This window comes from Ovis canadensis, chromosome 8 (assembly GCF_042477335.2).
Source record: "Ovis canadensis isolate MfBH-ARS-UI-01 breed Bighorn chromosome 8, ARS-UI_OviCan_v2, whole genome shotgun sequence".
Taxonomy (NCBI): Eukaryota; Metazoa; Chordata; class Mammalia; order Artiodactyla; family Bovidae; genus Ovis; species Ovis canadensis.
In genome coordinates this window covers 96471559-96495206 of record NC_091252.1, presented here as the reverse complement: position 1 = coordinate 96495206, position 23648 = coordinate 96471559, and the positions used below count along the sequence as shown (strand labels likewise).

Here is a 23648-nt window from a genome sequence, read left to right as displayed (position 1 = left end):
TCAGGCTTCTTTTATCCTAAAAGGATTGGGAGTGTGACTGGTGGTTGCAAACTTTTCGGTGCCGTAATTCTTTGCTCTTGCAGTTGTCCACATTGGTCTGGCCACAGTGCTGTTATATACCACCAGCAAAACAAATGTTCTGCAACTTTTCATCTCTATATGAAATGAAGAAATATTATGCCTGTGAAGGTCAGAGCCTTGAAAATGGACCGTGTGTTTCAGGCTGTAGGCAACATTCTTTCACAAAAGTTGCAGAGTCAGCACAGGCGACAGAGCACAAAAAAATAGATTCAATATGGAGGCAGGTTTGTTCTTTTCTGTTTCATATTCATAGTATCTTCTTGTTGGTTTGTTTCCCCCTTAAGTCACTACAGACTTCTCTGATAGCTCAGTTGGTAAAGAATCCGCCTGCAGTGTAGGAGACCCTGGTTTGATTCCCGGGTCAGGAAGATCCCCTGGAGAAGGGATAGGCTACCCATTCCAAAATTCTTGGGCTTCCCTTGTGGTTCAGCTGGTGAATCCATCTGCAGTGCAGGAGACTTGGGTTCAGTCCCTAGGTTAGAAAGATCCCGTGGAGAAGGGAAAGGCTACCCACTGCAGTATTCCAGCCTGGAGAATTCCATGGACTGTATAAGTCCTTGGGGTCACAGAGAGTTGGAGACGACTGAGTGACTTTCATTTTCATGAGGAACACATTTAACCTCTGAAATTTTGTTTTGCTTCTGTACTTTGTTGTTTAGATTTTTGATGCCTCTAAAGTAGTATATTTTCTCCCCCAAACACAAGAAGTGCACTCAAGTTAATCAGACTAATCTTATTAGTTTGAGGGTTAAAATAATGTAGTATATAAAATCCTGAACATGTGGCATTTCTATGTACAAGTCTAACATCTGTTTTTGTTAAACCACCCTTACAGGGCAGAAAGTAGTTTGCAGTGCCTAGTCTGGGGATTGGAACTGTCTGTTACTCAGCTCTGACATTTACTTCACTTACAACCTGGATTATGAAAGGCAGGTAACCTTGAATACTACCGAAGAGCTACAAGCAGAAAACAGAGCCCCCCACCCCCGACCCACACACACACACTCAATAAAAACCAGATTCAGCTCTGGTTAAGCAGAATTAGGAGTCGTCAGTCCTCTTCTTTGACATCTTTGTGGAATATTTGTTTTTAAGCCACAGCTTGTTTGCCATAATCATCCATCTGTTGACTGTATACTCAAGTGATGCCCTTACTATGTGTTATGGCTGACTCGGGAAGCTAAACAGAAGGTAGATTAAGTAGTTGCTAAGTGTCCCTTTTGTCGGAAATTTGAGTTCGTTTCCCTTTTGCATGTTTGGATAAGTGGAGCTGCTTGGGGATCTGTGGTTTAAGTTATGCGCATTACTGACTATTAATTCACCTTTAAGTATAGGTATGTAAAGCATGCACTTTGAAATGACTAGTGTGGATTGTTTTTTTAATTTTCAGTTAGTTCAAAGGTAAAAATTTGTCATAAAGCTTTATGATATCAAATGAAAATATCAGTTCAGTACAGTGGCTCAGTGGTGTCCAACTCTTTGCCACCCCATGGACTGCAGCAAGCCAGGCCTCCCTGTCCATCACCAACCCCCAGAGCTTGCTCAAACTCATGTCCATTGAGTCAGTGATGCCATCCAACCATGTCATCCTCTGTCATCCCCTTCTCCTCTCGCCTTCAATCTTTCCCAGCATCAGGGTCTTTTCCAAGGAGTCAGTTCTTCACATCAGGTGGCCAAAGTACTGGAATTTCAGCTTCAGCATCAGTCCTTCCAATGAATATTCAGGACTGATTTCCTTTAGGATTGACTGATTGGATCTCTTCGCAGTCCAAGAGACTCTCAAGAGTCTTCTCCAACACCACGGTTCAAACGCATCAATTCTTTGGCACTCATCTTTCTTTATGGTCCAGCTCTCACATCCATACATGACTACTGGGAAAATCATAGCTTTGACTCGATAGACTTTTGTCATCAAAGTAATATCTCTGCTTTTTAACATGCTGTCTATGTTGGTTGTAGCTTTTCTTCCAAGGAGTAAGTGTCTTTAAATTTCATGGCTGCAGTCACCATCTGCAGTGATTTGGAGCCTAAGAAAATAAAAGTCTGTCACTGTTTCCATTGTTTCCACATCTATTTGCCATGAAGTGAATGAAGATGTCAAGTTGCTTATTAATCATTTTAGATGATTGTAGTGAATAAATAAAAATAATGACTTAATAAAAAGGCCACACACTTAAAGTCTTAAATGTATACTTGCCATAGTTTCCTAAGCATATATGATCTGATCATATGTACCTATACATATATGTAGATGGTCAAGGGTGCATGCTTGTATACATATCCTCCTCATCTATTGTCTTTCAGTACACTGTCATAATAAATCTTAATTAGCAATTGGATATTGGACTCCTTTAGCAAAATCTGCCTCTAAATATTGAAGGTTTGATTAAAAAGGTATCTCTGCAACAGCAGCAGAGCAACCTTTCAAGTACAGTCTCATGAGTTCCTCATATTCCAGAGACTCTCAAAATAGCAGCTGCCGTTCATTAACAGCCTACTATGTACAATGAACTGTACTAGATAATACATATAGTTACAAACATATAGATACCCATACACATCATCCACAACAACCCCATAAGTCATGTATTCTTACTCTCCCTTCTTCAAGTAGAAAACGAAAGCTTTAGAGCTAACACAACATCTTGGACCCAAGATAGTACAGCTGGTTAGTGGTAGAGAAGAAAGGCCCCTTCCTTTCCTTCTCTCCTCGCTTCACTGCTGTTTGTCACCTTCTGCTGGGCCGGGCACCTGGGGTAGGGGGACGAGCCCTGCTGGAACTGAGAGCACCCCGCTGTCACAGGCAGGTAAAGCGAGGGTGGAGTCCGCCCGCTGAGCGAGAGCGAGAGTGGAGGGCAACCAGGGAAGTGAGCACAGCTTCGCGGCTGACGGCTGCCTTTCTCCGGCGTGTGGGGAAGGACTCTGCGTCCCGATGCATGTCTTCACGTATTCTTGATTTTATATGCACTCTTCATTCGCAGTAACGCTACCATGCAGTACATTCTTTGAGTCCAGCTGGATTTGTGAAGTCTTCACAGACCATAGTATGCTTCTTTTCCTTTTTGTAGGGGCTTCCCTGGCGGCTCAGATGGTAGAGAGTCCTTCTTGGAGCATACCAAAACCAGTGGTGGGTGCATCACTAGTGCTTAGTTCGTTTCTGGAGCCTTCTTTTTTCCAAGGAAAGACTTCACTGACAAATTAAAATGCCTAGGGTAATACATGTTATACAACTCATTGTTTCTGACCCTAAAACCATCTTTAGTGTGTTTTCCAAGTAAATTAGAGCTTCACATTTGTCCTCCCATGGGAAGCCGTGGTTTTTACTTTCTAATCCATACAAGATTAGAAGAAGTGATCATAACCCTATCATCAACTTCAAAACTCCTTGACTGAGACAGTCTCAGGCTTTTACTTGGGAAGTCACCTGCTAATGTCAACAGACTGTTGAATTTCTTCTTATAGCAGAAACGATTTAGTGTCTAACCTTTATTTCTTGTCTTGTTTAACCACTTGGGTAATCCATCTTATCGTTAGATTTAGATAATTTAGTTTTCTAATAGCTGCCTTAAAGTTTACAACACATATGTTAACTAATCTAAGTCCACTTTGAGAGGTCACTAGAACAAGGAATGTGTTCTTAATTAAGATTAATAACCTGATAATAGAGTATCCAGGTCTCCCACATTGCAGGTAGATTCTTTACCAGCTGAGCCATAAGGGAATCGTAAGAATACTGGAGTGGGTAACCTATCCCTTCTCCAGTGGATCTTCCTGACCCAGGAATCGAACCAGGGTCTCTTGCACTGCAGGCAGATTCTTTACCAGCTGAGCCATCAGGGAAGCCCATTCTAATGAGAAGTTTTCTGTAATTCTTACACTTCTTTATCAGTATTTTTTTTCCTCTAACTTCTTTCACAATTCTCTCTTTGTCTTTGGTTTTCTGCCAAAATAAAGATTTAAGTATATTTAGGTGTGGGTTGGGGATATTTATCCTGCTTGGCCTTCCCTTGTGACTGGTAAAGAACCCGCCTGCAATGTGGGAGATCTGGGTTCGATTCCTGGGTTGGGAAGATCCCCTGGAGAAGGGAAAGGCTACCCACTCCAGTATTCTGGCCTGGAGAATTCCATGGACTGTATAGTCCACGGGGTCACAGAGAGTCAGACACGACTGAGTGAGTTTCACTTTCACTTTGATAGTCTATGAGTTTCCTGCACCAGTGGTTTGGTATCTGGCCTTAATCTTGGAAAGTTCTCAGTCTGTATTACTTTGAATATTTCTTCTGCTCTGTTCTCTTTCTTCCCTTTCTAGTACTCAAATTATGTGTATGTTATTTTTGTCCTACAGTTTTAAAATATTCTCTTCTTCTTTTCATTCTTTCTGATTTTAGCTTGAGTTTCAATCTTTCTTCAAGCTTACTTATTCTTTCTTGTCATGTCAAGTTTGTTGACAGCACATCAAAGAAATTCTTCACTTTTGTTACACCTTTTCATTTCATGCATGTCCTTTTGACACCTTCTTAAGAGATTTGTTTTGACCTCCCTGGTGGCTTAGACGGTAAAGCGTCTGCCTACAATGTGAGAGACCTGGGTTCAGTCCCTGGCTGGGGAAGATCTCCTGGAGAAGGAAATGGCAACCCACTCCAGTACTCTTGCCTGGAAAATCTCATGGATGGAGGAACCTGGTAGGCCACAGTCCATGGGGTCGCAAAGAGTCAGACACAACTGAGCAACTTCACTTTCTTTCTTTTAAGAGACTTTGCGTTTCTGCCTGCATTATTCATCTGTGTGTTGTCTACTTTTTCCATTAGAGTCCTTAACATCTTAATCATAGTTGCTTCAACTCCCTGTTTGATAATTCCAACATCTATATCATGCTTGAGTCAGATTCTGACACTTGCTTTATCCCTTCAGAGTGTGTTTTTCTTGCCTTTTGACGTGACTAGTAATTACGTGCTGAAAGTTGGACATGTTCTATGCGTAATAGGAGCTGATGATGTAGGCCTTTAATGTGAGGATATATGTCGATTGACAAAGAGTTGGGCTTGTGTTTAAGTGTTTAATGTTTGCTGTAGCTGAGGATGCCAGACATTCCAGATTCCTCTAGTTTTCTTGATTTTTGTCTCCATTCCTGACTGTGAGCGAACCACTCCTTCTCAGAGAGAATCCATGTCTTGAAACTCTTTCAGCTACCACCCACCATGATGTTATTAAAGGCTAGCTGGTATGGTGGTAAGGTTAATGTGTTGTGGGGGTGACAGCAATCTTCTGCTCAAATCTCAGTCTTCCTGTGGGCGCGTTTCTTGGATCTGTAGCCTCACAAGTGCTTCTCCAGTGGTACAGGGATTTTTTTTTTTCTTTTTCCCTTGCCTCCTACTCCCTCCCCCATAGGCAGCATTCTCAGTCTATATCTTTGAAGCCCTGCTTCCTGTCGACTGTTCTTTCCCTATTCAGTGAGACAGACTGGAGTTAGAGGCATGCCCCCTCTCTCATAGCTGCAGGGTAAAGTGCTAGCAAAGTCCTTCCCTTGGAGGGCAGACTATGGAAAAAGCTCTGGACATTTTTCACGATGCTTACCCTTCCGCGCCCTCTGCTAGAGCCACAAGGGGGTCCTCACCTTGAGGACCTGGTGGGTATTTTTCTTAAAGATAAATGTCAGGAAGATCTGTAAGACTTCATGCCTCTGGAGTTTCTGATTCTCACACTAGTCTACACCCCATTTATATAATAGCAAATTCATCAAAAGCACTTCCCAGGTGGCACTAGTGGTAGAGAATATGCCTGCCAATGTAGGTAGATGAAAGAGGTGCGGTTTGATCCCTGGGTGGGGAAGATCCCCTAGAGGAGCACACAGCAACCCACTCCAGTATTCTTGCCTGGAGAACCCCATGGACATAGAAGCCTGGTGAGCTAAAGGTCATAGGGTCGCACAGAATCGAACACAACTGAAGTGACTTAGCACACACAACATGCATCAAAATTGCTGTCTCAATATTCCTACTGGTTTATTGTTCCAGCAGCTTCTACTCCAGGTTAGCAGATTGGGTTGTGACTTGTGGACTTGCCTATCTGTCCAGATATCAGGGAGGTTCTTTGCCCTGTGACATCCATTCTCTGATGGAGCCAAGAAAATGCATTGACTTTCAGTTTGCCCAGATTTTTCTTATTGTAAGAATGGGAGTCATAACCTTCAAGCCCTTTACGTGTTTGAACTGAAAAAACAGAAGTCTTGACCTTTATATCTTAAAACAATAAATTGTGTAGCAATTATTTCAGTTAGTTACTTTCCTTTTAAACAGATAAAAATTTTTAAAGAATTAGCAGCAACAAGCAATAGATATGGATATGCCATGAATATCATCAGCAATAAATTCACTTTCTAATTCCTTAGGTCTTTTCATCCTGCTTTCACATACGTTCAAAACTAGAAGTAGAAGCTGTGGTTATTCCAGATAAAGGATTTGGCATTTAGAGTAACCGAGTGATCCAAGAGCATATAGCTAGTTAGTTGTTGCAGAACCAGAGCTTCAGCCTAGGCCATGATGACAAGAATTCATTTTAAAAGACATGAAACCCCTGTTTTGATATTTCTCTTCTACAGTCCATACCTCCAACTGCTATATTTTCAAATGGTGACAATGGCTGTAGGCTATTCTTTTGAGAAAACTGGATGGAAGGAGAAGGAAAGAAAGAGGGTGGTAACTGTATGCTCAAGGCTGGATTTTTGCTGAATTTTTAAAGGGGGACAATTTGAATAACACATATGGTTTGAAGTGAACAAGCTTCAGAGCAGTAGAGTTTGAGGAGAGTGAGTGAATGATGAGTTAAACCATAAGGAGCTGAAGGGGACAGGTTAGGATGGATGACAAATGACTCTTGTTTTAAGGAGGAGGAACCATATCCTGGAGGAGTAGAGGGGGAGGAGGCAGAGGAGTTGTAACTTGAAGAGGATGGCAACCTGCTCCAGTGTTCTTGCCTGGAAAATCCCATGGACAGAGGAGCCTGGTGGGCTACGGTCCATAGGGTCGCAAAGAGTCGGACACGACTTAGCGACTAAACAACGTGTTCAGGGATGGTGGCACTAGTGGTAAAGAACCTGCCTGCCAATGCAGGAGACATAAGAGACGCGGGTTCAATCCCTGGGTCGGGAAGATCCCCTGCATGGCCACCCAGTCCAGTATTCTTGCCTGGAGAATCCGTGGACAGAGGAGCCTGGTGGGCTATAGTGTCCATGGGGTCTCACAGAGTCGGACACGACTGAGGCGACAGCATGCACACTTGCTGGTGGCCACAGAGTGGGTTCTCCGGCAGCCAAGTCAGAAGTAGAGGACAGAGTACAAGATGGTCATGGGATGTGCATCTGAGAAAGGAGGAGCAGAGACCCAGATCAGGCCGAGTGAGGAGCTGAACTGCCACGTGAGCAGAGACTTGGGAGCCGGTGTCGACTGACAGCACCTCATGTTGGGACAAAATGGTTGGGCAGGTCCACCTCCCCCTCACCCAGACAGCAGATTCGGGGGTCCTGGGGAAGATGTGACCTCAGGCGGGGCGGTTCTGTGCAGCTGAGGAAGACTGGAGACAGGGCACAGCGTCTCTCATGTCCCCCTGCAGTGTGGCCACTAGCCTTCGTTGCAGGGGCCCGGGTCCCACACCTCCACGTTCACCACCGGAGCTTTGCATTCTGGACCTGTATCAGGTGAGGTCCTATTCTGAGAGTGAAGTTTTAAAGGTTAATTGAGAAGGATGGTGATGATTTGGAAGAATCCCCGAGGGAGATGGGAGAGGGTGCTGGCCAAAGGCAAGTCATAGAAACAAGTTGCACCTAGGGCTTGACAGTGAGTGGCCCCTGAACTGTAGCAGCACCATTCTCAGCAAGAGTGCACCTTCAGGCAGATGGGCTGAATCTCTGCTGGAAGGTATTCTAGCCCCTTTTTGCTTCACCAGCTGTGATTGGCAGAACTAGAACAGGAGAAGGAAAAACAGGTGGTAGTGTTTACCCAGAACTGGATATAGTGAGTGAGTGAAAGTCACTCAGTCGTGTCTGACTCTTAGCGACCCCATGGACCGTACAGTCCATAGAATTCTCCAGGCCGGAATACTGGAGTGGGTAGCCTTTCCCTTCTCCAGGGGATCTTCCCAACCCAGGGACAGAATCCAGGTCTCCTGCATTGCAGACGGATTCTTTACCAGCTGAGCCACAAGGGAAGCCCAGAACTGGATATAGGATATTGGCAAGGAAGGTACAGTAAAAGTACAAAGGAGTTATAACATCCAAGCATCACTGACATCCTCCCATGTGGGGTCCAGGCTGGGGAGAGAGGTTAGAGGTTAGATAAAGTCCACTTAACTGATAAGCAAAGCACACAGGGGGCTGGAGGTCAGAGCCAAGGCCTCCATAGTGAAAAGAGAGGAGGGGTGGATAGGAGCCCCTCCTAAGTGTCAAGGTCACTGAGTTAGGTGGGCAGTGACCACTTGGATGACTCGTTCATGGGTCAGCTGCTGTTGAACAGTTCAGCCAGCCAGGCAGTGGTTTAGACACAGCTGATAGAGCGGTGACGAAAAAGCAATGGTCCTGCACTTGTCACCTTTGCCTTTCAGCAGCAGGAGATGGAAAATAAAGTGCTGTATCAGAAAAGTAGTGTAGAAGGGGATGAGAGCCATGGAGCAAACACGGCAGGAACGGCGGATTGGGGGATGAAGATAGGCTGCAGCTTCACCCGGGGGGGTCCTGCAGAGCCTCACTGAGAAAGCGGCATTTGAGCAAGGACTTGAAGGAGTCGGGGACCGCTCTGTGCAGATAGCAGGGTCAAGAGCTTTCTGGACAGCGGGAGGAGCAAATCCAGGGCCCTGCAGACAGCAGCCTGTCTGGGGTGGTCAGAACTGAGAGCAGGCTGGCGGGACCCACGGCGGGAGAGGGATAAGGAGCTACACAGCAGCCCAGGCAGCCAAGCACCCTACATAGGCCACTGAGGCCCTTGGCCTTGACTCTTGGTGAGATGGAAAACCTGTGGCGGATGCCATGATATCTGATGTTCCTATTTTAACAGAAGCCTCTTAGCTGTTATCTCAAGAAGAGACTAAATGACAGGGACATGAAGGCAGCTCACGACTGCACACTCTTAAGACATAATGTGGTCCAAGCAGAGAGCGGGGGCTTCCAAAGGCGATCCGCTGTCGTGTGTGTGGACCCTGTGTGAAGTGCTTGGGAGAGTTCAGATTACGCCGCTGGCGCCTGTCCTCACGTCTTCGTCTGCTCTCCTTGCCCCCTGCATCCCTCCTTGAGCGTCTCCCTTTCTCCCTGCACTGCTGCCTTCCTTCCACCTGCAGGTTCCGCGTTTCCCGTGTGGAGCCACGTCGTCACACCGGCTCTGCACCGGTCCATCTCCCGCACTGACGTTCCTGTGATGCGCACAGTGACAGGTGCCCGTCCGTGGTCTTAAACACCTTGACCCCTTACGACTCTTCTCACTCGACGCCATGTCTGTCCTTGTTTATCAAATTTTGTTGCACCGGCCAGGTGTTTCAGGCAATTAGCTAGTCGTCTGTTCAAGATGTTTACATTTGAGCTATCACTGACATCAATCCTTTTAGTTACATCTTCAGAGAAAGTTGGAATACAAATTCTGAAGGTAGGTTAATTTTAAATTCTGTGTCTTTTTTTACCTGCCATTAAAATAAGTCAAATCAGTTTTTCTCAAGTCGGAGGGATGTGAAGGACCACTTGTAAAGGAGAAAAGAATCCTCTAAAACTTCGAAGCCTGAATGAAACTATTTTTAATGATGTTTCTTAACTATGTCCAGGTATAAATTTAGGTAGAAACTTTTTACGCGATACAGCTAGAAGACCCAAATGAAAATGTATAAATTAAATATAAATGAAAGAACAAAACCAAAAGTATCCAAATTAACTCCGGATTTCATGTGAAAGGCGCTGTCGTCTTACCACACTAAGCCGGTCCTTAGAGTGCAGACTGGGCCCCGAGTGCCTGCGACCCGGTGCTTGGCAAACCTCAACTCTCTCACCCCTCCTCCTAGGCAACAGGCTGGGTGACTCCTCCCCTCGTAAACTTAGCACCAAACCACACGGCCCTCGCTTGTTGGGAATTTGTCCTGAGAATTCTTTCCACCTCTGTTCTCCCCTCATGACTTTCACAAAACAAAAATATGACCCCTTGTTCCCAAGAACTAACTGACAGGAGGCTGAATTTCTTCAACAGCTTTTGGTTGAATGGCAGCCAACCAAATGACCCAGAATGGACTTTTACTAATTGCGTAGATCAGAATAGCAACTCTGAAATGACCAGCTTCTAAAAGGGAACTCGGGCTATAAGCCTTCACGGCCTTCGGTGGGAGAAACACAGCTCAAGGATTTCTTTTGGCGTCAGGGTCTAGCTTTCCTTCCTTGTAGGTAGGATGTGCCTATGACAATTGATTGACCAGATTTTCCACCAAAATATCCACCTTGGGATTTCCATTTATTTTTCTTGCATTTCCGCTTATTTTTCTTGCCTACCATCAGATGATGACATCACCTGTTTATATATTTTGTTCATTTTTTTAAAAATGTATTGTCTTAGTGAACATTTATGAACCACTTTCTCATGAGTATGAAATGCAATAACATCAAAGATGAATATATATTGTATATAATAACAAAGACTAAATCTCTGTTCCAGCATTTCTTGTGACCACAGTTTCAGAATTGGAACTAACTCAAGTCAAATTCATCTCTAAAATATTCTGCATAAATAGTTATTTAGCCTCTGTCTGAAAGCCTTCAGTTACCGGCTGGTAAGGAAATAAATTCCATTTTAAATTAGAAATGTATTCATAGTGAACCCAAGCGTACCTGCTGTCATTTAACCTATTTGCTCTAATCCTGCCTTCTAGAATAGCGCACACATCTAGCCCCTCTCACGGAGGATAACTTCTTCAGCCCCTGCAGACAGCGCCTCCCCAGCCACCCGGCCGCCCGCCCTCCCCAGGCCGGCGTCCCTGGTGCCTCCCACCATCTCACGTCATGACTCCCAGAGACAGCTCAGCCTCAGCTGTCGCTTGGGTACATTTTCACAGAACCCATTTTCCGTAACAGAAAAGGCAACATCGCGTGTCATCCATAGATCTGATCCCAAAGAAACAGGTTTCTCTATCAGTTCTGTTTCCAGAGCTTATGTTATTAATGATGGCAAATTAATACTGTGGAATAATTCTCTTTAAAAGGTAGGGATAGGATACATTTTTAAACAGGAACTGGCATGCCCTGGCATAGGTAGACAGACAGACAGATAGACATATATACTCATACACATACGTGTATATGTCTGGATATGCTTTATTTGAGCGTCCCAGCTGGTGCAGTGGTAAAGAGTTCACCTGCCAGCGCAGGAGATGCAACAGACACAGGTTCAATCCCTGGATCAGGAAGATGCCCTGGAGGAGGGACTGGCAACCCACTCCAGTATTCTTGCCTAGAAAGTTCCAAGGACAGAGGAGCCTAGTGGCCTACAGTACATTGGGTCACAAAGAGTCAGACACGACTGAGTGACTGAACACACAACACACATGGTTTATTTATTTACTTATTTCTTTTTACAACTGAAGAAAGAAACTCTGAATCAAGCTTGAGTAGGCTCTCACTGACTGAGCAGAACTAGAAGGTGGTGGGCACAAACTCCATAATAGACCTTTTCCAAACTGAAATGCAGCATCTTTAGGGTCTTGACAAAGCCTCCTGGAAGAACCAGGAGCAGTTCTAAACTCTAGCCCCACCCCGTGAAGACAGGGCGTCCGGCTGCCCCATCTTCATCCTTCACCCTCAGTGTGCAGAAGCCGCGCCTGGAGGTGGTAAATGAGCGAAATGAACCAACACCTGCCAACTCACCCTGTCTGGCCCCACGAAGCCCTAGCTCTGTATTAGTGATAAGTGACATGCTGGGCAGAAATGTCATGGTGTCCTTGGGCCCCACGACGTCCAGATCACAATCGGAAGGGGAGAAAAAGCTGGTCAGGGTCACGTGCAGCTCCTTCCTGCAGAGTCACAGTGGGGAGCTGGCAGCAGCCGGAGTACCCTGGATGGCGGCGGGGGGGGTTGTTGTCTGGTCATTGATTAGACCATGTTTTACAGGTAAGTGAGCATCTGTGTCCTTCCCAACAGCGACTCTGGTCACCCGTAGTCGTGACTGCAGTGAGAACACATTACCGCACCGAGTGGGAATAACTCATCAGTGATTAATTCTTCTTCCCAACAGCTGGCTGTCCCAACTCCTTGATTAAAGAGCTCCATCACTTCAGGATTCTTGGAGAAGAGCAGGTAAGTCAGCCTCTCACAGGCTGCCCCGAGCGTTATGGAAGACAGACAGTAATGAGACCACGCAGACTCTCTCCTGGGAGGTGGGGGGTGTCTCCTGACCGCTCCCTCTCCCCACGCCTGAAATGGGGAAGGGAACCACGCAGGCACTGTGTGTGGGAACCTGCTTTCCCTCTCTTATCCATCAGACCCGACAGGTTATTAATTGGTACATCTGCTACCTGCCAGAGCATTTCATCTCAGGACGCGGCAGTGAGCAGGTACGGCGTAGTGGCCGATAAGCAAACAAATAAGTGCCGAGAGGAATTGTGCCTAAGGGGTCGATCGGCACAGACAGGCCGGGTTTGATGTCTCTGCGGGGACGTGCAAGCTCTTTTCACCAGAATTTTCTGTTTTGTGTGCTGTCTGTACTTCTCTGCCGCGGCATTCTCAATGGATGCGAACATGTGACTGATATAAATGGCTGGCCCATTTAAAGCTGATTATTTAAATGCTGTGTTGTGCTCAGTGAGATATGTCAGATTCTAAATAGATGTGCTCATAATTCAGAGTGCTACATATTACCTATGTATACGTACACACACATGCGCACACACACACACACACACATTTTTGACCACTTAGCAATAAATCTCTTAATCCTCATATGGAATTACAGGCTCCGTATTTTTATGTCAAATCTGATGTCAAGTTATCCTTGAAATACTTATGCCTGAGCTTCCCTGGCAGTCCAGTCGTTAAGACTCCACACTTCCAATGCAGGGACACAGGTTCAATCCCTGACCAGAGAACTAAGATCTCACATGCCGCACAGTGCGGCCAAAAGCTAAAATCAAATTTTAAAAAAATAAAGACTTAAGCCATATAATTTATGGGCTTTCCAGGTGGCTCAGTGGTGAAGAATCCTCCTGCCGATCAGGAGACATGGGTCTGATCCCTGGGTTGGGAAGATCCCCTGGAGAAGGAAATGGCTACCCTCTCCAGTATTCTTGCCTGGAGCATCCCACGGGCAGAGATGCCTGGTGGGCTACAGTCCACGGGGTCGCAGAGAGTTGGACACGACTCAGCAACTAAACAACAACAAATGTCGTGTAGTTTACAGCATGGTGGTTGACCTATTTTATACTCTCTTATTGATTTTTACTCCCAAAGGCAGTCTTTGCCCACTCTGATCAGAGAACATGTAGTCAGAGGTATAGCAGCTCAGTTTTTTTCAACAGGTTTTTGGTTTGTGAGTTTTCGTTTGGTGTGTGTATGTCAGAAAGTGGAACTTTCCATCTCCAACATGAGATTTCAAAAAGGGGATTAACTCGGGGAGGAAGAAAAGCCGGAATCACTTCCAGCTCCTTGAATAAGCAGGTTACAATATGCCTCCTTCATGTCTGCAGACTGTAAATTTCCAGAATAACAAACAGGGATGTTTATTCAAATAGAAACAGAATCAAAGATATTGCCGTTCCAAGAGCTGATAACAGACCCCAAACATGCCTACTTATGAAAACACCGTTCCCTCACAGCTATTCTCCTGTGAAAGCTGTGAGTGCGATTTCTTAAAGCAAAAATCACTGATTGTTACCCTGAGATTTCTGCTCAGATAATAGAACCTTCTCTTCTGACTTGTACCAATATTTGCAGATTGTTTCCATATTTGTTTTAGAGTCATTGGGTGACTAGTAGGGAAAGAAGCCAACTATAATCATCTCCTCAGATCTACATGACATTCAAGCCATTTTGCATTTTCCCAGGCATTTAATCAAGCCATAATCAAAGTCACTATTTCTCTGATCAGTTGTGCTAATGGCCACATACTGCATCACAGCAGTACTGACCTTTATCTCCTAAAAAGCCACAAGTGCTTCCTTCCTTTTTTCCTTTCATTCGACGGATACTTAAAAAGCACACACTCATATGCTGTATATGATTCTTACAGAGCTAGAGAAGTGAAAAAGAGGGTCCTCTCAGGCTTACCTTCTAGTTGGGGAAAGCTGTCATGTTATATACACACAAATGTAATCAGTATATAATATGTTAACAGAGCCGCCATGTCTCTGTGGCACAGTTAGCACATTCAGCTACTCACCGAAAGGTTGGTGGTTCAAACCCACCCAGGAGCATCACCTTTTGGTTGGGCTTCCCTGGTGGCTCAGATGGTGAAGAACCTGCCTGCGATGCAGGAGACCCAGGTTCAATCCCTGGGTCAGAAAGATCCCCTGGAGAAGGAAATGCCTACCCACTCCAGTACTCTTACCTGGAGAATCCCATGGACAGAGGAGCCTGGTGAGCTACAGTCCATGAGGTTGCAAAGAATCAGATAAGACTGAGCAACTAACACTTTCATATAATATGTTAGACAGTTTTCATTGCCTTGGAGGAAAAATAAAACCAAAAAGAAGGACAATGCATGCTGGGGGGAGCTGAGATTTTACACAAGGTGGTCAAGAAAAGTCTCGCTGAGGCAGGTGCTATGCACGTGAGGACCTGAAAGATGTGAAGGAAAGCTTCATGGTGAGGCCTGGGAAGAGATCCCTGGTAGAGAGTAAAGGGAACACAGGGGTTCTGAAGCAACCATATCTAAGCCTTATTTTATGTAAAAAGTGTTTTAACATATGAAATACAAGGTGTGGTCAGAATAAAGTGAGAAGAAATCCAGGAGGGCATAAACTGGGAGCTAAAGGAACACAGTGTGTCTAGGAAGAAAAATAATTATCCATGCCATGCACTTACCGGCAGGCCAAGGATGGGAAGTGAGCCCTGGAATTTGGAGGTCATTGTGACCTTGACCAGTGGACTGGTGAGGGTGAAAGTCTGCCTGGATTGGGTTCAGTGGAAAAGGGAGAAGAATGGGAAAGAGAGAATATAGGTCCTTTTTTTTTTTTTTTTAAGGAATTTAGCTATAAATGAACACCAAGAAATGAGGTAACTGGAAATAGGGAATGTGGCATCAATTTTTTTTCCTTTTTTATAGGCAAAAAAATACCATGTTTATGTGCTGATGGGAGTGACTGCAGGGCAGCAGGGGGATAATGAGGGAAGAGGAGCTTGTCAGGAGCAACGCCCTGGATTTGACAGCTCGCAGAGTGTAGGTTTGGCCAGAGACCTAAGTGGGGACGGCTGGACCTGGTGGCAGTGGGGCCGCCGGAGACACAGGAAGGATTTTGCTGGGTGTTTCACAGGAAACAGGCATCACTTGAGAGTTCAGTGAGCGAAGAGTTTTATAGAGAGTGGAAAGGATGGTGAAAGTGTCATTTAGGAGGGTAGGAGTGAATAAGGGTAGAAAATGGCTGAATTTGGAATGAGATCCATCAAACTGGGGGATTTCCTGTCACGCTGACTGGTGTGGGCACAGATGCAGAAAAGGCAGAGGGTCGGGTCTAACCAGCCACCCCAGTGAAACAAAAGCAGGAGAGAGAAAATGGAGAGCAGGGCAGCCATTCGGGTGTGAGTGTAGTAGCTGAGCCTGGGATTTCAGCTTGGTGAGGAGAGAAGGGGGAAAAAAAAAAAGCAGTGGGGAAAAGCGATAAGGTCTGCTGGCTACGGGTCCCAGTGGGTTCAAGGACTCTTTGGATTTGGGGTTTTGTGGAGGTGGTGTGGAGATCGGCAGTAACAAGGTCAAGGTGAGAGGCAGAGGGCCCAAGGGTGGCCGAGTTAAGGGAGCGGACAAGATGGCTGGAGAAGTTGAGGGCACGGACTTGGAAAGGATGGCCCATGTGGACCCTGGGGCCCTCCAGAATTATCATCAGGACAGTCTTGGAGGGAGTGCTGGTGAGTCAAGAACTGGGGCTTCTAGAAATGGGTCAGGGAGGGAAAGAGAGATGGAGGGAGCTGGGGGTATCTGACTGTGAGAAACGGCAGAGCCTGATGGTTTGAAAATCACAACTGGGGGGTTTCAGACGGAGAAAGGAAAGCTGTTGTGTTTGGGGATGTTGAAAATCCATGAGGTGGTGCAAAAGGGAGTGGTGGCAAAAACTTGAAGGGTGGAAGGGGAAGCAAAGTGGAAGGAAGGGCAAGTCGTATCCTGGGGCAAAAGCCAAGGTCAGTGGGGGAAGGACGCGAGAAGATCATTGAGAGAGTAGGTACTTTGGGGTTACAGGGCAGGTCCTGCTGACTCACTCTGAGTTCTCCCAGCTCCGGGGCGGGAGTTGGGGCAGCTGGGGGACACGAGAGGGAAAGGGGATGGACGGAGCCACGTGTGGGGCCAGGGGTCAGACGGGAGAACCGACCAGGGAGCCAGGAATCTCTTCGGTGAGTGATATAAGCAGGTCACTGCAGCCGGGGATATTTCTATCCTGATGGCACATGGCCAAGACCTAGTGGCCTCAGGGCAGACAGTGGCATGAGGTCTGCTGAGCAGTGGAGAGTTCTAGTAACATCACCACCCCTGCCTGTGGGGCTGGGCAGCCTCACCCAGGAGCTCCTGAAACCGTCAGCCTCTCTCTGGATGCTTGACGCAACTTACGTATTACAGGACGAAATGAAATTTTTACATTGGCGTGTTACAACTTCCCTTGGACAGATCATTTATTCTCTCACTTGGCTTTTCAGTTTGTAGAAAAAGGAAAAGTAATGTTCAGTCATCTCTTACAATTTTTGTAAAGAAATAAGATGGCAAAGTAAATTGCAGATATTAAGTGCCACACTAAAATATTTCTGACTTAAGTAATATTTACAGTCCATCAATAGACTGAACTAGCAGCATCAAAGTAGACACTAAAATCAAAGTAACAAGGAACTACAGTCAATATCCTATTAAAAAGAAAGCATAATGGAAAAGAAAAAAATTAAAAAATAATCAATGTAATGTTCACTTAAAAGTTGATAAAACTGAGTTGATAAAACCTGTACAGATACTAGTTAATTACTGAATTCATTACTGGAAGGTAGAGATGCTCACCAGCTATCTGATTGCTTTGTATGTGGTTCCTTTTCAATTTCATTCAATAAGCACTTGATTTTTGAGATCTGAATTAAAAATAAATCATTAAACACTGTAAATCATTACCTTCTTAAAATAAAAGTGCAGTCAAAACCCCTTGGAATTTAACACAATGCATGTACTTTTGCTTCTTGGTCCTGTCTCTGATTTTTGTTTACAATTTACATTGATAAAGCCCCTTTCAGCCCCCGACCTTCACCCACCAACTCCAAGCTACTTAGCAAAGATATTACACTGTACATAAGTAGAGTGACTCCAAAGTTCTAGATGGACCCTAAGAAAACAGATTGTGAAAATGTGAAAGTGTTAGTCATTCAGTCATGTCTGACTCTTTTCGACCCCATGGACGGTAGCCCACCAGGCTCCTCTGTCCATGGGATTCCTCCAGGCAAGAATACTGGACTGGGTGGCCATTTCCTTCTCCAGGGGATCTTCCCAACCCAGGGATTGAACTCGAGTCTCCTGCATTGCAGGCAGATTCTTCACCATCTCAGCCACTGGGGAAGCCCGAAGGAAACAGATGTGATATCTATAAGTTCAGCGGGTTTGGAGAGTCTTCAGAAGCACTACCTTTCAAACATACTTCCATTCTTACCAGCTACCTCCTCTTTGAGTTTAATCGCCAGAATCTTAAGGAAATAACCTTCACCTATTCAACAAATATTTTTAATATTTTTTTTTACTATTATTGTGCTGATGTTATGCAGTTGCTCAGATGTGTCCGACTCTTTTGCAACCCCATGGATTATTGTGCTCAGTTGAGTTCAGTTCAGTCGCTCAGTCGTGTCCGACCCTTTGCGACCACATGAATCCCAGCACACCAGGCCTCCCTGTCTATCACCAACTCCCGGAGTTCACGCAGACTCGCTTCCATCGAGTCCGTGATGCCATCCAGCCATCTCATCCTCTGTCGTCCCCTTCTTCTCCTGCCCCCAATCCCTCCCAGCATCAAAGTCTTTTCCAATGAGTCAACTCTTCACATGAGGTGGCCAAAGTACTAGAGTTTCAGCTTTAGCATCATTCTTTCCAAAGAAATCCCAGGGTTGATCTCCTTCAGAATGGACTGGTTGGATCTCCTTGCAGTCCAAGGGACTCTCAAGAGTCTTCTCCAACACCACAGTTCAAAAGCATCAATTCTTCAGCACTCAGCCTTCTTCACAGTCCAACTCTCACATCCATACATGACCACAGGAAAAACCATAGCCTTGACTAGACGGACCTTAGTCAGCAAAGTAATGTCTCTGCTTTTGAATATGCTATCTAGGTTGGTCATAGCTTTTCTTCCAAGGAGTAAGCGTCTTTTAATTTCATGGCTGCAGTCACCATCTGCAGTGATTTTGGAGCCCCAAAAAAACAAAGTCTGACACTGTTTCCACTATTTCCCCATCTATTTCCCATGAATTGATGGGACCGGATGCCATGATCTTCGTTTTCTGAATGTTGAGCTTTAAGCCATCCTTTTCACTCTCCTCTTTTACTTTCATCAAGAGGCTTTTTAGTTCCTCTTCACTTTCTGCCATAAGGGTGGTGTCATCTGCATATCTGAGGTTATTGATATTTCTCCCGGCAATCTTGATTCCAGCTTCTTCCAGCCCAGCGTTTCTCATGATGTACTCTGCATATAAGTTAAATAAGCAGGGTGACAATATACAGCCTTGACGTACTCCTTTTCCTATTTGGAACCAGTCTGTTGTTCCATGTCCAGTTCTAACTGTGGCTTCCTGACCTACATACAGATTTCTCAAGAGGCAGGTCAGGTGGTCTGGTATTCCCATCTCTTTCAGAATTTTCCAGTTTATTGTGATCCACACAGTCAAAGGCTTTGGCGTAGTCAATAAAGCAGAAATAGATGGTTTTTTTTTTTTTAATTTTTTTTTTAGTTTTTTATTTTTTAAATTTTAAAATCTTTAATTCTTACATGCGTTCCCAAACATGAACCCCCCTCCCACCTCCCTCCCCACAACATCTCTCTGGGTCATCCCCATGCACCAGCCCCAAGCATGCTGCACCCTGCGTCAGACATAGACTGGCGATTCAATTCTTACATGATAGTATACATGTTAGAATGCCATTCTCCCAAATCATCCCACCCTCTCCCTCTCCCTCTGAGTCCAAAAGTCCGTTATACACATCTGTGTCTTTTTTCCTGTCTTGCATACAGGGTCGTCATTGCCATCTTTCTAAATTCCATATATATGTGTTAGCATACTGTATTGGTGTTTTTCTTTCTGGCTTACTTCACTCTGTATAATTGGCTCCAGTTTCATCCATCTCATCAGAACTGATTCAAATGAATTCTTTTTAACGGCTGAGTAATACTCCATTGTGTATATGTACCACCACACACAAAAATAAACTCAAAATGGATTAAAGATCTAAATGTAAGATCAGAAATAGATGGTTTTCTGGAACTCTCTTGCTTTTTCCATGACCCAGTGGATATTGGCAATTTGATCTCTGGTTCCTCTGCCTTTTCTAAAACCAACTTGAACATCAGGAAGTTCACGGTTCACGTACTGCTGAAGCCTGGCTTGGAGAATTTTGAGCATTACTTTACTAGCATGTGAGATGAGTGCAATTGTGCGGTAGTTTGAGCATTCTTTAGCATTTCCTTTCTGTGGGACTGGAATGAAAACTGACCTTCTCCAGTCCTGAGGCCACTGCTGAGTTTTCCACATTTGCTGTGCTGGTGTCGTATAAAATGATAAACAAGGACGTCACAGGCACAAGTCATGCTAAAAGCTAAGATGTAACCTACTTTAGAAACGGAGTCAGGACCGCTGAAATGTGAAAGTTGAGAGGACACCCATGGATCGAGCTAGGGTCACTGGGCTAGGGAGAAGAGCCTTCCAAGCAAAGGAAACACACAGCAAAGGCCCCAGAGGAGCTGGAGAGCCTGCTTTCTTCAAGCCACTAAATAAAGTCAATGTGACTGGAAAAAAGTGAGCAAGAGGGACAGTGATGAAAGATAAAGCCATCCGAACCGTGTGAGCCGTGGTTAAGAGTTTGGATTTTATTCTAAACTCAACGGGGAATCCTTGAAAGTTTAAGCAGGGGATAGAAAGTGAAAGTGAAGTCGCTCAGTTGTGTCCAACTCTTTGCGACCCCATGGACTGTAGCCTATAGATCGAACACGGGTCTCCCGCGTTGTAGGCAGACGCTTTACCGTCTGAGCCACCAGGGAAGGACATGTCCAGTGGGGGATGGATATGGACGTCCAGGGGATGGACATATCCATATCACAGTCTAAGAAAGTCAGTCTTGTGGCCATATGGACCTGGTCCAGATGAGGATTGGCAGAAGAAACAGAAGTGAATACTGAGAGGTAGAATTACAGGCCACGGTGCTTGAGTAGCTGTGAGTCAGGGGGATGAAGGGATCCTACGGTAATATTCACTGAGGTGCGTTTGATGGCAGTAGGTAAGGATGAAAACATGGAATCGGCGTTCAATTCAGAATATGTTAATATGTTTGATGCGCCTGAAGCATTGAGAAGGAGATAAGTCGAGATTTGGATGTATGCACTGGAGCTCAGAGGAGGAGGTCAGGGGTCAGACACTGGTAAATTTGGAGTTGTTAGCATGTAGGTGGCATTTTACGTCCATGACCGTTGCTAAAAGGAGGTGAGAGGGGAGGGACCATGGTTGAACCCTAAGGAGCACCAGTGTTTGGAAACTTGGTAGAAGAGTAGCAGCCAACAAAGGAGACCACACAGGAGCCTCAAGTAAAGCAGAAGAAAGCACAGAGCTGTGCCACGTTGACGGAGCCCAGAAAGGAAGTGTTGCCCAGAGGGAGATTTATGTTAATGCCAACAAGAAGCTGAATGAGGGGAAGTCCTTTGCACAGGGCGACACGGAGATCACGAGTCAGTGTAATGGCCAGTTTTGGTGGAGAGTTGGAGACAAGAGCCATATATTTATGGGATTAAGAGCCCACCGAAGGGAATCAACTTCTTGTAGAATTTCTGTTACGAAAAGGAAAGAAAAACTGCAGAAATAGCAGGAGGGTTCTTTAATGACTGAAGAGGCTAGAGCTTGTTTTATGCTCATTGAAATGCCCCAGCAGAGATGGATTACTTGGTAATTCAAGAGCTAGATGAGCTAGCTGAAGAAAGGAAGTACTTTAGAAGATGATAAGTGTTTGGATACATGGCACAGAGAGAGGAATTGACCCTTAACAGGGAAGAAGCCACTTTCTTTGTTGTAAGAAGACAGAAAGCCACAGGTGAGTGGGGTGGGAAGGGAAAGGAGTGTTTGCTATTGTGGTGGGAGAGGGGGGCGGGGAGAAGTTGGTGTTTGATGGCTCCATGAAAACAGACACACTTCTCGCTTCTGTATCTTCCCCACATAGAGTGTTTGACACATGGAAGATGCTTAGTAAATATCTGCCCAGTAAATGAATACCTCATTCACAGCTTCTGTCTTCTTAGTGAAATATGAAGTAGATTGTCCAGGGAGGAAATGGGCAAGTGGGGTGGGGGATGTGAGCAGTTTGGGAAGAAGCAAGAGAAGCCATGTTACTAGAGAATCATAACACAGTCACGAGGAAGTTAAAAATGCTCATTTGACATTTGTGATGAGTGATTTAAGAGACAACAAACAGTGGCCCAGGAGAAACTGTCAGGGCAGCTCATGAGAAGTCTCAGTGACGCTGAAGAATTTAAGCCGTGTCCATACTCGAGTAAGAACATCAGGAAAGGAAAGATAGGAGATGATGGTTGGAAAGAGACACAATTGGAATTTAGGTTTCAGAGGTGGTGCAAGTTCTCAGGATGATAAGGCCCAGAAAGGGACTGGAACGGCAGAAGAATTTTTTTGAAAGGTTCCCAGAAATGAGAAGGTATAAAGGAACTGAAAGAACAGGTTGATGGATGGATGGATGGTTCGATCCCCAGAAAGAGGACAAGAATAAAGGCAGAGGTGAAAATCATGAGCTAGGAGCTAAAGTCTCCCAAGAATGAGGGACTTCTCCACCTATGACCACCACAGGCAGTGGCGGTGGGGAGAAGGTGAGGATGTGTAGTCAGACGGCATAACTTTCAAAGGAGCAGCGGGGTGCGGTTTTGCAAGAGAGGAGAGTCCGACAGTTTAGGAACCTCGCTAAAGAGACAGGAGACAACCAGCTCCACCTCTGGCTTTCAGCTGTGTACACCTGAAACAAAAAGCAGCCTTCATTTTAGAGGCTTGCGAGGAGATGGGCCAGTTTCCGTTAAATCGGGAAGGTGAGAGAAATGTTTGAAAAGGCTCGTTATCTGGGAGAGCTTGTTCACTGTGGAGCAGGAATCCCAGGGGCACAGAGAGAGGTTGTAGGAGGGAGGGGAGGCTCATAGTGGAGGCTGCCGAGACCTTTATGGCAACGAGAACAGTGGGCGATGCCCAAGTCTCAGAAGTCAGGTATGATGTGAGGCATGATGGAAGGCATAATGAGGACCTTTGGAGGGAAGGGGGTGCACAACCAGGCCACCTGGCTTTTGTTATCTCAAGTGCGTCTCTTGGGCACTAAAGCAGCTCACTTAGCCTTCACTCCAAAAAAACTTGCTTGGTATCATAGACTTGTTGACACCAAGGAAAGATAAGTGTGATGCCATCTAACACAATCCAGAAAATCATGGTTTAAATTATGTGGGTCATGGAAGTTCTAATCTGTTCATTAAACGTGCAGTGGAAACTAACCCACTGCATTGCCTCAAACCAAAGTGAAAGTGAAGTCGCTCAGTCGTGTCCGACTCTTTGCGACCCCATGGACTGTAGCCCAAGCTCCTCTGTCCATGGGATTCTCCAGGCAAGAATACTGCAGTGGGTTACCATTTCCTTCTCCAGGGGATCTTCCCGACCCAGGGATCGAACCCAGGTCTCCCACATTGCAGGCAGACGCTTTAACCTCTGCACCATCAGGGGAAGCCCTTAAATACAAGAGTCAAAGATTTCAAGGGAGGAAAGGAAGCCAGGTTGAAAGAAGAAGGGGGAGGAGGCGGGAGAGGGGGTGTGAAAGGGGTAGCCTTACAGATGTCTCCTGCCACCTACAGATACCCAGGCGTTATGGGACTTTTCCCTGGGCCTCCAGAGAAGGAAGGACTGGAACTCGGCCCTACCAGAAATCAGACCAGACCAGAACCAGAATTCGAGTTCTCTGCCAAGAGGAGATGATCAGTCTCCAATCCTCATCTCAGGTTGAGGGCCCTTCGACCAGATTCCTGCATCCAGGACCGGGGGACTAGAAAAACAGGGAAGGATAGGAAGGGTTAAGGAGAGGAAAGAGAGAGGGAAGGGGAGAGAGGTCAATAAAGTCTCTTGTTCAAACCAAAGGCTTACACAAAACTGCCAGACAATG

The 23648-nt window shown here is 45.5% G+C and overlaps 1 protein-coding gene across 2 annotated transcripts in view; it reads left to right on the top strand.

Moving 5' to 3' along the window:
* PRKN (parkin RBR E3 ubiquitin protein ligase) overlaps positions 1-23648 on the top strand; it is a 1209893-nt gene that overhangs the window by 981657 nt on the left and 204588 nt on the right. For both annotated transcript variants that reach the window (XM_069598877.1, XM_069598876.1), the window contains exon 8: positions 12327-12388. In XM_069598877.1, the coding sequence (XP_069454978.1) occupies positions 12327-12388 (62 nt within the window). The remainder of the gene's footprint in view (positions 1-12326; positions 12389-23648) is intronic.